A 12,220-nucleotide genomic window follows, 5' to 3' on the forward strand; every position below is an offset into this window, starting at 1 on the left:
CTTGAATCTCTCTCTCCACCACCTTCAGTTGGTCCTGGAGCTCTCTGACAGAGCTCTGTGCCTCTGCCAGGGCAGCTGTAAGGATGGATCCCTCCTTTGTCAGGATGTTTTTTTTTTTTGACTCCAGTAGCTCCAGTTGGCCCAGAGCTTTTCTCATAGCTGTCTTCTCTTGTGCCAAGGCACATCTCATAACAGACACTTCTGCTATCAGCTCTTGTTTCTCTGTTTCCAGAGTGTCTGCTCTGCTCTGAACTGTGGCAGGGACCTGTTTCTTCTCGTTCAGGGAAGACTGCAGTTCAGCCACAAGACACATCAAGCTCTGCTTTTCCACCTGCTCCGTTTCAAAGTCCCGAGAGAGAGCGGTGATTTGGTGCCTTAGTTCTTTCTCCTGTTGTTCCTTCCTTGTGATGGTATCCAGGAGATACTGGACTTTTCCCTCAGCTTTAAGGTTGGCTTGGCCGAGTTGTCCTCTGAGGAAAGAGTTAGCTGTGGCCTGTTGCCTGCATCTCCAGCCTAGCTTTCTCTATTTCTTTGCTAAAAGCAGTGGCCTTCTCTTTTTTGAGCCGTTGTGTCTGCTTCTGGAGATTTTCCACATACACGCAACTCCATTCACATTGCTCCTGATGGAAAGCTTTCTCTTTCTCTCTCTCCTCCTGCTCCTTCCTCAGCTGTGCTTTCAGCATTCAGTTCTGCTTCGGGAGTTCTTCCTGTGCGGCTTGGTTCTCCTGCTGTTCCTGAACCTAAGGGACCTCAGGTAGAATGTGCAGAAGGTTGCTCTGGTCATTTGTCTGGCCTACCGCCTCTCAGTGCAGGGCTCTCCTTTGCTTTTGTCACTCTTTGCAATTCAGTGAAGGGATCTCAGGTCTTAGTTCCTTTATCTCAAACTCAGGTTTGCTGGCCATCTGATCACTATAAAACACTGTGATAATTGTCACTAATGGTCACTGTGATAATTGTCACTAAAAAGTAATAAAGAAAATCATCAACTAACTTCTAACTCAGCGTTAGAAAGAAGTGCTCATGTTAACAAACTATTGTGAATCAGTTTTAGGTACACACTAATGTATGACACTAGGCAGTTGCTTTATCAATCACAATTATCAACTACCAAAATTTTATCTTATTGTTATTGTGCAAAGCAAGGAGTCAATAAAAGTGCAATTTTTTAATATAATCTATTTGCCTTCTGCTAGGCTCCTGCAGCTGCAGTCCTCACAGACGCTGGGTGCGGCCCTGGTTGAGGTACACAGTTGTTACTTAGCTACGACACATGTTTGTCGTTTTTGGTTCAGTGGTCAGTGTCTCATCCTTTTGTGTAGACCTTCAAACAGCTGTGTTTTCCAGAACCGTCTTATTTTTCTCTTCATCTGTGTCTGGGCTGTCTGTTCACATCTCCTCCTGTATTTGAGGCTTAATGTACAAAGTTTTAACACTGTGAAATGTAAGAGCTGTTTATTTGAATAAGTCAGTGTAGTTTTTACGAGACTGCGTGGGATTTTCAAAGCTTTTATAGTTGTTTGTGATGTCAAGATTAAGTAACAGGCAGATCCTAATGGAAACGTGGAAAGCCTGTAATACTACTGTAACAGATGGCGCCCTCTTATGGTAGAATTCACATACTACAAGTCATAGTTATTCAATACTTTATACATTTTGGATGTTTGTGTTAAAAGTACAGAGTGTAACTTTTCATCCTTGTCTTCAGGGAGATGCTATTTATTTGTCTCAAAAGTCCCATGGTATGGCATTAAACGTGTCTATCTCCATGGAGACAATTGGGGACACCACCAAGCCATTCCAGGCCACATCTGTGCTGAGATGTCCCTGCCCACTGTAAGACACTGTACACTTTCACTGTATTTTTGAGCAATAAAAACAGTTGTAAGTGAATAAATGCTAGATAAATATGTTTAATAATATCCATAGAATCTTCCCTCACCAGAAAAGTCACATAGTGCACCTTTAAAGTGGTTGATAGAGTGTTCTGCATTTGCTGGGACCGTCACCTGAGGCCACATCATCTGCATAATTCCATGGAAACAGAAAGTTAAAACCACACTTTGTAATATTCTCCATGGGAATAGAGACTTTTTATGTCATACTGAATATTACAGCCAAAGGAACATTTCTATGAAAGCAAGTAGGAGGACGCCCTCGTTCAACCCAAATAAGAACCACAGTAAAGACCCATGTTTTTCAGTTTCTTAGTGCAATAAACACAACCAGAGTGACAGAAACATGATTTTCTTTCAGTTTATTTATTGGCTAAAACGTTACATTCTGTAGCTTTAATAGTAACAACAAGTTACAAAAAACAAAAAATTGTTCAGTATCAATTCAGTTTCAATTTCTAAGTTTTTTTTGCTGAGAAGTCAGTTCATCAGTGCTTTTGGTGAGAAGAGTGATTCAGTTGAAACTTAAACAGTGTTTTGGTGCTGTGGTTTGTGTCCAACCTAGCTACTAAAAATTGATTTGGTTGTGCAAGGTGAGCGGATGAGGGTTGTAGACTGAAATGTCAAACCACACTAATGACACTCACGAGCTCACCGCTGGGCCCACCTGGCAGGACACCCTGACACACAACAAAGGCTCGGACCAACACATACCTCGTACACACACACCCACATACACACGCCACGCACACACACGCACACACACAGGAAGTCAGAAGGGTGACCCACTTCTGTCACGACTTTATTTTATTTAGGTTTAGATGCAATGGAAGGATTGCATAAAGAGAAAACAAAAAAAAAAAAAACTTTGCAAACCAGCTCCAATATTCACTCTATGTACAATTGTGTATTGCTGTTTACCATTTAGTTGCTGCTACATGCATTTATTCTACAGTATTTACAGGGTCAGCCTAAAGCTACAACTGGACTACTGCCTACTAAACATGTGACCAGTGTCTATGCAGAAAATATTTGTCCCTAAATCTTGTTGATGTGTAATTTAGCAGCTGTATCAAAAAAGAAAAACAAAGATATATAAATGTTGGAATAGTTTTGACTGAAATTAACATTTTTAATAATAGAAGCAGTGGGCGTGTTTCTCAACATGCGATACCTGAAAAGTCTGACACACTGACACAATACTCAGATGGATTTGTTGCTAAATGTGGTGTGCAGCTCTTTGAGAGTGAGATAACCTGACTTACATGTGTCTACAGGTAAAGACGAGGCCCTGCACATGGGTTCAATCACAGGCCAGTCTGACAGGTGCTCACTGGCAAGAGAAGCAGCGACAGGTGTGTCCTCTTCTAGCCCGTGGTTATCAAACACCAGGTTCACCTCAGAAGGGTAAAGGGGAGACGCAGGAGAGAAGGATGAGACATTCACAGGCAGATGGAGGAGAAGAGGAGAGCTCTGGTTGTCATGGAAAACCTCTGTGTCCTGGTCTTCAAACCTACCGATCCCAAACCCAGAATCTGGGCTCTGTGGCTCCCTCCGCAGGCTCTCGTAGATGGACGAGGAGATAAAGAGTGGGCACAGGGACAGGTGAAGTTTCCTGTGTGGACTGAGGACGTTGCCCTGGTAACTGAAGTAGGGGCTGGTGCAAGTGTGAGTTGAGCTGCCAGTGCCACTGGACATGAAATAGTCCATGTTGGAGAAGCAGGAGGAGGAGCAGGAGGAGAGAGGGTCATCTGCACAGGGGGAGTGGACCAGGGCTGAAGAGCTGCTGGGGGAGCTGGGCGGCATCTTGTCCCAAGACTCACACACCTCCACCGCGCAGATGTCCTCGCATGGACGGGACACAAAGAAGGGGTTGGACATTGGCGCAGGATTCAGCCATTTCTGAAAAAGATACAATGGATTCCAGAGGCTGTCGATAATAAACTGTCTTTATGTTTTTAAGCAAGAAATGCATTTAGAATCAAATGCATTATCTATGTCATTCCCATAACAGAACTATTATGAATACTGAATATTGTGTAAAGTATAATTTCCTTCAATCTATGAATAAGTGAGTGAAAGGTATTCTTAAATGTTATTAAATTACCTTGAAATTTCCTCCATAAACTGAATGCAGCGTACAGAAGTATTGGGAAGGATTCGGAACAGTCTTCAATTTCAGATTCCTGAAACAACAGTGGGTTGTTTCAGTGGGAGGAAAAGATAACATAAATAACATTCTGAGCACAAGTAACTCACTAACCGTTTTCTGATGCAACAGCTGTAAATGACCAGCACTGAAGCAACAAAAAAAAACAATCCCAAGGGGAGAACTAAAAGTATAAAAATGAGTGCAGACGGCTGATCCAGATTTAAAGCTGAAAAAAAAAGAAGATTAAATTAAAAACATTACTGACTGACAGTTGATGTTTTGTTTATCCAGTAGTGTTTGTGTAGTTTTGTGTGTGTTGAGTGGGGAGAGATGGGCTTTTTTGTTATATACAGTATATTCTCAAAAAAAAAAAAAAAACATTATTATTTGGTATCTGCTTAAAACTGTACTGACAGAAAACCCAATTCACTCTTAAAACATACCTTTTTCCTGTGATGTTGCCACTTCATCCTCTTCCACCCAGGACGTGGTCGGGCTCCACTCACTCCAATGGCCCCCTTTCCATTGATTAGACTTAATTCTTACTCTAACCTGGAGATGGCCCTTTAATTTCTGCCATAGGATCATCTCTGAAGGCTCACTCACTGTGAAATTCCCTTTGCACTCATACGCTCTTGCATCCCAAGTACTGGAGGGCAAAGCAAAATTTACTTTCTCCCATGACTGGTGAGCTTGTTTGATCTGAATATGGACGGTGAAAGTCTTGATGAATTGCGACTGGGGGCTCCCGACTTTCCAAGATATCCGGGTCATGTTAGAAGTGCTTGTGACATTAGCAGTGCTGGGCCGGTGCATTTTAACTATTCAAACATGAAAGCAAAAATAGCTTAGTTTACAAGAAATTGATAAAAGAGTTGTTCAATTTAAAAATTTTTTTTACTCACTGTGAAATTTGGGTTCATAGATTGGGGATTGAATCAATGTGCCGTTGCAAGACACACTAATATTTTTGAGTTTTTCAAATGGATTAAATGTCTAAAAAAAGAAGAGATAAAAAAGTGAGCTCGTCACATAGTAAACACACTCTGTCTGCAAGTAAAGAGATTGTACTGACCATTTATCTATGTTCTAATGTTGTTTCCTCATCACCAACATACCTGGAGTTGCGCTTTGTTTTACTGACACATGTTCAACACGCAAACCTGGCAATTTAGACTGAGTTCTTCTCTCAAACTGAAAACCACTGTTCCACCTAATATAATTCAGGAAGCGCTCCACTGTGTTTTTAAACTCCATACACTTTGAATGATTTGGATGATTTTCGCCCTGGAATTGCCAAACTCTACTGAATGAAACACTGATTAAAACACAAAAACATAACTCCAGATATGTTTTTGAGGAGGTAAAGTTCACATTTCAATCCATTTTGTGCAATACAGAACCTTTAGAACCTTACACAAAATGTATTACAGCTAAATGATAATGTTGTCATATACAATTGACTTTTTAATTTGACATTTAAACCACAATTAACCTTTATCTGCCTCTATAGCAGTGATGCTTATACGCCTGGTACAGAAGTGGCAGTGGGTGAATGAGTGAACGGCAGTAATTTTGTGGTTAGGCTTCGGGTTATTGTGCGGAAACGTGGCTAGATTATCTATGCTCTATCATCTACAATTGTACTATATAAATAACTTACCTGATCGAACGCAAAGGTGCATCCTGGGAATTCTCCGTGTTGTTTTAGTTTGCAGCTGCGCCTGGACAAATTTCAATCACAATCAGGTTCTATTTTTTTAAATATATATATATATATAACTTTGGTAAATTACAAATTAGTAATACCCAAAATGATAGTAACAACTATTTGGGAAACTACTACTCAAGTAAGATTAATTATGAAAGTAACTGTATAATGGCTGTATAATATAACGCACAAAATCTGGTATATTCAAAAGATAGACCACAAAAACGAGAAAAACTAAATCACATCTGAAGAAGAGGTGAAATAAACTCAAATAAAAGTACTTTAAACTTAATATTACTCAAGTAGGAGTCCACAAACTACTCCAAGATGTACAGTTCCTCTTAAAGTCAATGCATTTGTAAATGTAACTGAGTACTATCCACATACACTTACACATAATCCATATAGTATACTTACTTGATATCCACAACTTGACGTCTGTTATCTTTATAGATGTGTATTGTCTTAACTCCAGACGCCCAACAGTCCGAGCTGGAGTTGAATGCAGAGTGCTTCCAAGTGCAAGTGACATTTCTGACAAAGTCGTTGACACAGGAAAGTTCTGTAAGGCAAAACAGAACTTACATTTTTGCTTGTTCGTTGGCTTGCACAGTAATACAGAGACCACAGTCGCTATTGTACCTGACAGGCTTTGCCGAGCCTGAGCTGCGTGCGTCGAAAGGAGAAGCACAGCCGAGTACATGGACCACTGAAACCCGACTGCCATGGCTTCAGTCAAACAAAAAACGTACATTCATATGAACAAACAAACTATTTTTTAATAAATCTGTCACTTAAGATGGACTGTCTTGCTGTCATAAAACTTAACATGTTTTTATGCAGAATAATAAATAAATAGTTCACAGCTTTGATTGAATGCTCTATCAGTTTTGGACTAGTAACATTAATAACAAGCTACTGAATTGCAATTAAAAGATGTTGCAAATGTGCGTAGTCATTACAGATACTACCAGCATATCTGGGGAAACCAGCAAATGCATTAAGAAATAGTTCTGTTTTGAATAAAGGTAAAAATGTACCTCACTGCTTTCCTTGACTCCTTGACTGAAGTTGCATCCTCTGAACTGTCTACATCTCTACATTGTCTCCAGTGCTGCCTCTCCGTCAGTCATCCCTCCATCTCCTCAGCCTCTTGACTGACTTGTTATTTTAAGTGCCCGGTGACATTTTCCACTTGTGACCGCAGCCTGTGTACAGAGGGCTTACAGGAAGCCCCATGTAGCTGAGTGATAGTGAGAGGATGGGCCTGGTCGCACCTCCTCCCCCCGCTGCTATTGCTGCTACTGCTATACCTGGACTCCTCTGTGGGCTCCTTCAAACACAATAAACACAGTTAAAAACACAAAAAGACAAAGCACACCACATCCTGTTTCAATAGCCTAGCACGATGTGAGACTTGCATGTTTACTTGTGAAGTGGTTAAACTCATTGAAAGTCAGTATAAACTAGTAGATAGAAAAGATTTAAGTGGGACCTAATTTAGTAGGAGGTGGTTATTTACATAGCATGCATTGAGAAAAGCTGTACGGCACTAAAACCACCGTTACAGCCGCAACCACTGAACTCATACGGATGTCAACTGTGCGTATAGAGGCCAAGCGCTAAAGTTTAAGTTTCAATAGTCAAAATATATGCATCTGTAATTAAACATATGGTATAGAGTAGAATATTTGATAATATGATATGCTTCCGTTTTAATGACTGACTTAACAAAATGAAATTACTTGAGAAATAACCTTAATAATCTTGTCATAATCATACCACATACAGTTTTTCCAATATGCTGCTTCAATTGAAATGCATTTGTATTTGACTGACAGGCAAATTTTCAAAATCTATAATGAACAAGTCTCATGTATGTGTAATATAATTAAAAATACTGACTGAGGAGCACATGCATCATCAAAACAATACAGTTTTTTTTTTTGTATAACTGAGCATTGTGCAAGAGGTAACTCTGACACAGAAACAGACAATTGCACAACAGTTTCTGAAGTCAATCTTTCTGGCACCTGTCAGTGATTGTTAGAGTACAGAGACCTGCTGTGGGGCAAGAGCTGATCCGCTGTCTCCCGCCCCCGGTTCCTGATCTATGCACCGGTGTCAGCAGCCGAGGGGTGAGGAGTAGGAGGTGGTGGGGGGGGGGGTGTACATAACCTGCTGAAAGGTCAGACTGCAGTGTGTCATCAAGACCAACTGATTTACAAGACAAAAAAGGAAGAAAAAAAAGTGTATTTTAAAAGTTTTTAGAAATGTACATAAAAAAATCATGAGTTATTATTATTACTTAATGTATAACTCCTTGTTTCAGTGGAGATGTTTTTCCTTGGAATTTTCTACAGCACAGCATTAAACGTATTCATCTCCAAGTGATGCTACAAGGCCAAGGTACAAGTCAGATCTGTGGAGAGGTGACTTTGACAGCAATGAGAATGCATGCTCTTTGAACAAAAATAAAACCTGTAATTTACCTTACGATAGATACATTTTATGGTATACTGTGACTGTGGACCATTCCAGGCAAACCCTCTACCTGAAAAGTTGCATGAAAAGTTACATAATGCACAGTTAATATTCTCCAACCCAGTGTGGTAGCTCCTTGAAGGTCCTGCAGAAGTTCCAGGCATGGGGTTGTCTTCTCGTCTTCAGGGTCCTCATGTTTCTTGCAAATTTCTGTTTCTATGAAAAAATTGACCCATGGGTAGCATCACAGGTGAAGGCATAAGGACCAAAGAGAAGGAGTGAACCCATACCCACCAAAGGGTCCAGGCTGGTGTCTCATTAAATTCCTTCATTACTGTAAGTCACCTTGAAAGAAACAAGATGCATTTACGGGGCTGCTGCGTAATAGGTTAAACATAGACTGGCACTTATGGTTGAACAGTATGGTTATATTTTAACAGCATTTTGTGGCCTTATTATTTCATATGTTTCCAGGTATTAAACAGTATTTATAGTCTGGTTGCTACATTGTAAATTCACTATTAATGCAATTTATATAAGCAACCTTATATTGTCCCTTGACTGCCCTTTGTGGCTCGTGTCCTTTTGTTCTCTTAGGTTTGGAGACATAAAAAAAGCATTTGAGTTGATTTTAGTGACTTGATCTTACTGCTGACATATGAAGCATTGCTAAACGATATGTGCATATTTCAGAATTAATATTACTTATTATGGGACAAAGTATTTCATAGAAGGCCTACACAATCTATTATCCACAAATAACAGTGTGATAGTATTACGTAGGTCTATTTTCTTTTCAATTTGACCATTTTTCCTGTCAAATGTTATATGTTGAGAAATGCTTCTAATATGTTCTCCAAGAAGGTAGCAGGAGATCAGAGCAAAAGTTGAGTTTGTAGTTTAGAGTTTTTGCTGAGAGAAAGTTTTGTAAGTTTTGTGCTGCTGCAGATGGTCAGAGTTCAAATGAGCAATGAGTCTGTGCAAGAACTGCTGCATCCGTTGCCAGGATACTGATAAAAGTGGGCGGGGCTTACATCGTTTTCTGAGAGAATTGTTTGCAAACTATTTTCTTAATCCTTATTATTACTTAGATCCTAAAATGTCTTTAGAGTTATTTGACATTGATATTTATTTTACACAGTTGTGAACTCTCTCTGATCTTGCATTAGTCAGTGTAACTAGTAGATTGGTGGTAATCTGCAAATGATGAGCATATGCAAACACACACACAACACAACATCAGGGAAATCTGTTCTAGATGTTAGCCAATGATGTGCTTCTGGAAGTGACTAAAGGTAGTTTCAGTGGTTTATGCTCAAACCACCAATTTCGCTGGTTTTGAGCAGAGGCTCATTGACATTTACGTAGAACAGCTATCCTGCTTGAAGTCAGACTTGATATACTTGATATTCCTTGTCTGTATTTTGGGCAGGATAAATATGGGTTATTTAGCATTGCATACGTTTTTATTTGTGCAACAAAACACACAAACACAACACTCAACTCTCCTCTCCACAGATCAATTGCAAATAAAGTGAACAAAAAAAAAATATCTAAAATGTAAAATTAGATTGTGGTTTCACACCCAGAAGAGCAAAAGAGACATTTAGTGACACCTTTCCCCACCCCTGTCATTCTTCTTAAGCTTGTGGTTCATGATGTTCATTTCCGTCCACTGGACTGCAAAAAACACAAAAGAACAGGTAAAAATAATGAAAAGTGCCAAGAAAAAAGAAAAGCAAGGTGGTTATGTCTACCCAAATCATCCGTCTTGTGTCCAAACCAGAGATTTGAGGGCCATGTAGTGAGTGGGTGAGCAACATATGAGTCACTGTAGACAGATTTCCAAACGACTGGATAACCTGCAGAAATAAAAGAGCGTAACAGGAGGAAAAACAGATTCAGTTTCATTATACATTTGAAGTGGAGGGCCTCAGACCTGAGAGAATCAATCATTCAGATGGATGCATTTAACACAGCTTTGACAGTTTTGACCCCTTACAGCTGAATTAGAACAAAAATGCCCCCAAATCTCCCCACTTTTGCAAAGAAATTGTATACATGATACCTAATGAGAACCAAACATATAGTGTTCCAGCTGTCATATATTGAACTATAAATTGTTATATTCATCGTAATAGGCCTAAATGTATGTTTCAGACCTGGGAATATGTTGGAGCGGAGACACTGGCCCAGACTGTGGTAGCCATTTGCTAGTATGCTGGTTGATCCAGTATCACTAAAATGAGGGAGTGACGGCATCTTCACCTGCGGACTCTCAAATGCTCCTATCTGCAGTTTATACAACACACAATATTCAGCAAGAAATTACAATTGTGACGAAAGGCAAATGTCTCACCTGTGACATGACTGCAGCGTATTGAGGTCAAACTGTGAAGCCAAACCACAAAGAGGCTATGGACAAACAAGTGGTATTGCATTTCTCAAGAAAGTCACCAAGACACCTGAGAGCTGTGCATTCACCTCAGGAAGAAGAAATACGAGCAGGAAATGTGTGTTTTTGAAAACTAAGAAAAAACTGAACAATTTGTTTGTTTTCTTTGTCTTTTTATTGAATTCATGACACCCTTAAATGCTATTTGTGTTGTTGAACTTTACCGCACACAAATGTCAGACTGGCTAAAACAATATAAAACATAACAACCACAACATTATTTATATTATGTACATGCGCTCATTTTCTCAGAGGCTAAAGAAATCAAAGAGTCCATTGTTCACTCCCAAGTGCACTTTCATTGGTTTCATTCCGAGGACATTAACAGAGGTCTTAACAGCTGATGCCATACAGTTCATTTTAAACATTTTATTGTACAGTAGAGTGAAGCATGAAACAGTTTTTTACTTTGCTTTTCCTTGAAAAAGCTACATTTGGGTCAGTGAATGGCAAACTAGCTGGATGTTGTCACTTTGCAGTTTTTAAACGGACTACACATTCTAACTAGAAAAGTATATAATTTGCCCAATTAGGAATGGCTCTGTGAAAGGGAACAAAGCTAACACAATGGAGTATGTAAATAAATGTTTGAAGTTTTGTAGTTCTAAATTAGTCCAAAAAACAACACTGTAACAAATGAAAAACAAGTGCTAAGATTGTCTTTGACCTGTTTTGGCTTCAGAAAACTAAATTGGAAAAATATGAAGTAAAAAAAGAAAAAAGTTCAATTGTGCTTTTTGTGGTTTTGCTCTATTTTGTGTCCAAATGCATTCAACAGTTATCTATAGTCTAAAAAAGTAGTTTGGAACCATATCCCCATTACCTCTAATACTGACTACATAACAAAGTGTGAGTTTAACATGAAATCTTACTTTACAACTTGATTTGGATGTTTAAATGGACATGAGTAGGCATACAGGCACTCATACCATAAGAGTAGATGTGGATTCTGCGAGTGTTTCAGCAAGGCTCATGTAGACGGCACAGTTCTAGAATGATGGGCTATGCATCTTTATACACATTGTTGAATACCGGTAAAATCATTCTCTTATAAAACGTGACTTGCTTTAAAAACAAAGGAAGAAGCAGGGTTTGCTGCTACCTGGGTAGCTGAAATACTCATAATCTGATGTCTGTTGGAGTGGTCCTTCAGGAGCTACCTGCTTCTCTCTGCTCAGGCAGGACACAGGCCATTGCTTCTTTATGTGGGTGCAAACTTCTTGGCCTGTGCCCGGACGCGCTTCTCATAGTCCATCCTGTTTTGACTGAAACAAAACACAACATGTTAAGATGTTGAAATAAAGCAAACATGTACTTTGTGTGGTAAACACAGACCAGTAAATCGTGTATGCCTCTGCTTGAGCCGGGTCTTGAATATTTGGCTCATTCAGCAGTTCTTGGATTCCCAAAAGAATCTGAAAAGAGTTCATGTAATTACTGCACCTTTTTTTATGCGATTTAAGTTTTTTGTTCAGCCATGTCAAACCTGTTTGATGGTGATGGCAGGCCTCCAGTCCTTGTCTTCC

The 12,220-nt window shown here is 39.5% G+C and overlaps 2 protein-coding genes and 1 long non-coding RNA gene across 5 annotated transcripts; all 3 read right to left on the bottom strand.

The window, feature by feature from the left end:
• Positions 1-2,242: 2,242 nt before the first annotated feature.
• il2rb (interleukin 2 receptor, beta) lies at positions 2,243-7,113 on the bottom strand. 2 transcript variants are annotated; one of them, XM_020927245.2, is made up of 9 exons: positions 6,796-7,113; positions 6,398-6,484; positions 6,173-6,317; positions 5,708-5,768; positions 4,950-5,040; positions 4,488-4,865; positions 4,156-4,270; positions 4,000-4,078; positions 2,243-3,794 (listed from the first exon to the last, which is right to left on the bottom strand). In XM_020927245.2, exons 2-9 carry the CDS (start codon positions 6,480-6,482, stop codon positions 3,096-3,098), a joined length of 1,653 nt encoding a protein of 550 aa, XP_020782904.2. In that variant the 5' UTR covers positions 6,483-6,484; positions 6,796-7,113; the 3' UTR covers positions 2,243-3,095. The 2 variants fall into 2 exon arrangements, with proteins under 2 accessions (XP_020782904.2, XP_055015998.1); XM_055160023.1 differs by lacking the exons at positions 5,708-5,768; positions 6,173-6,317; positions 6,398-6,484; positions 6,796-7,113 and adding an exon at positions 5,120-5,685.
• Positions 7,114-8,220: 1,107 nt separating this feature from the next.
• LOC129410916 (testis-expressed protein 33) lies at positions 8,221-10,652 on the bottom strand. Of its 2 annotated transcripts, XM_055159999.1 has the most exons (4): positions 10,402-10,652; positions 9,997-10,101; positions 9,866-9,919; positions 8,221-8,584 (listed from the first exon to the last, which is right to left on the bottom strand). In XM_055159999.1, exons 1-4 carry the CDS (start codon positions 10,499-10,501, stop codon positions 8,571-8,573), a joined length of 273 nt encoding a protein of 90 aa, XP_055015974.1. In that variant the 5' UTR covers positions 10,502-10,652; the 3' UTR covers positions 8,221-8,570. The 2 variants fall into 2 exon arrangements, with proteins under 2 accessions (XP_055015974.1, XP_055015973.1); XM_055159998.1 differs by lacking the exon at positions 8,221-8,584 and having other exon boundaries at positions 9,595-9,919.
• A 1,249-nt stretch (positions 10,653-11,901) lies between these two features.
• LOC129410917 (uncharacterized) lies at positions 11,902-12,220 on the bottom strand. The gene is made up of 3 exons (XR_008633061.1): positions 12,181-12,220; positions 12,030-12,109; positions 11,902-11,959 (listed from the first exon to the last, which is right to left on the bottom strand). It is a non-coding gene; the product is annotated as an uncharacterized LOC129410917 (long non-coding RNA).

Source organism: Boleophthalmus pectinirostris, unplaced genomic scaffold (assembly GCF_026225935.1).
Source record: "Boleophthalmus pectinirostris isolate CB_2022bp ecotype Guang Dong unplaced genomic scaffold, ASM2622593v1 HiC_scaffold_2826, whole genome shotgun sequence".
NCBI classification, from domain to species: domain Eukaryota; kingdom Metazoa; phylum Chordata; class Actinopteri; order Gobiiformes; family Gobiidae; genus Boleophthalmus; species Boleophthalmus pectinirostris.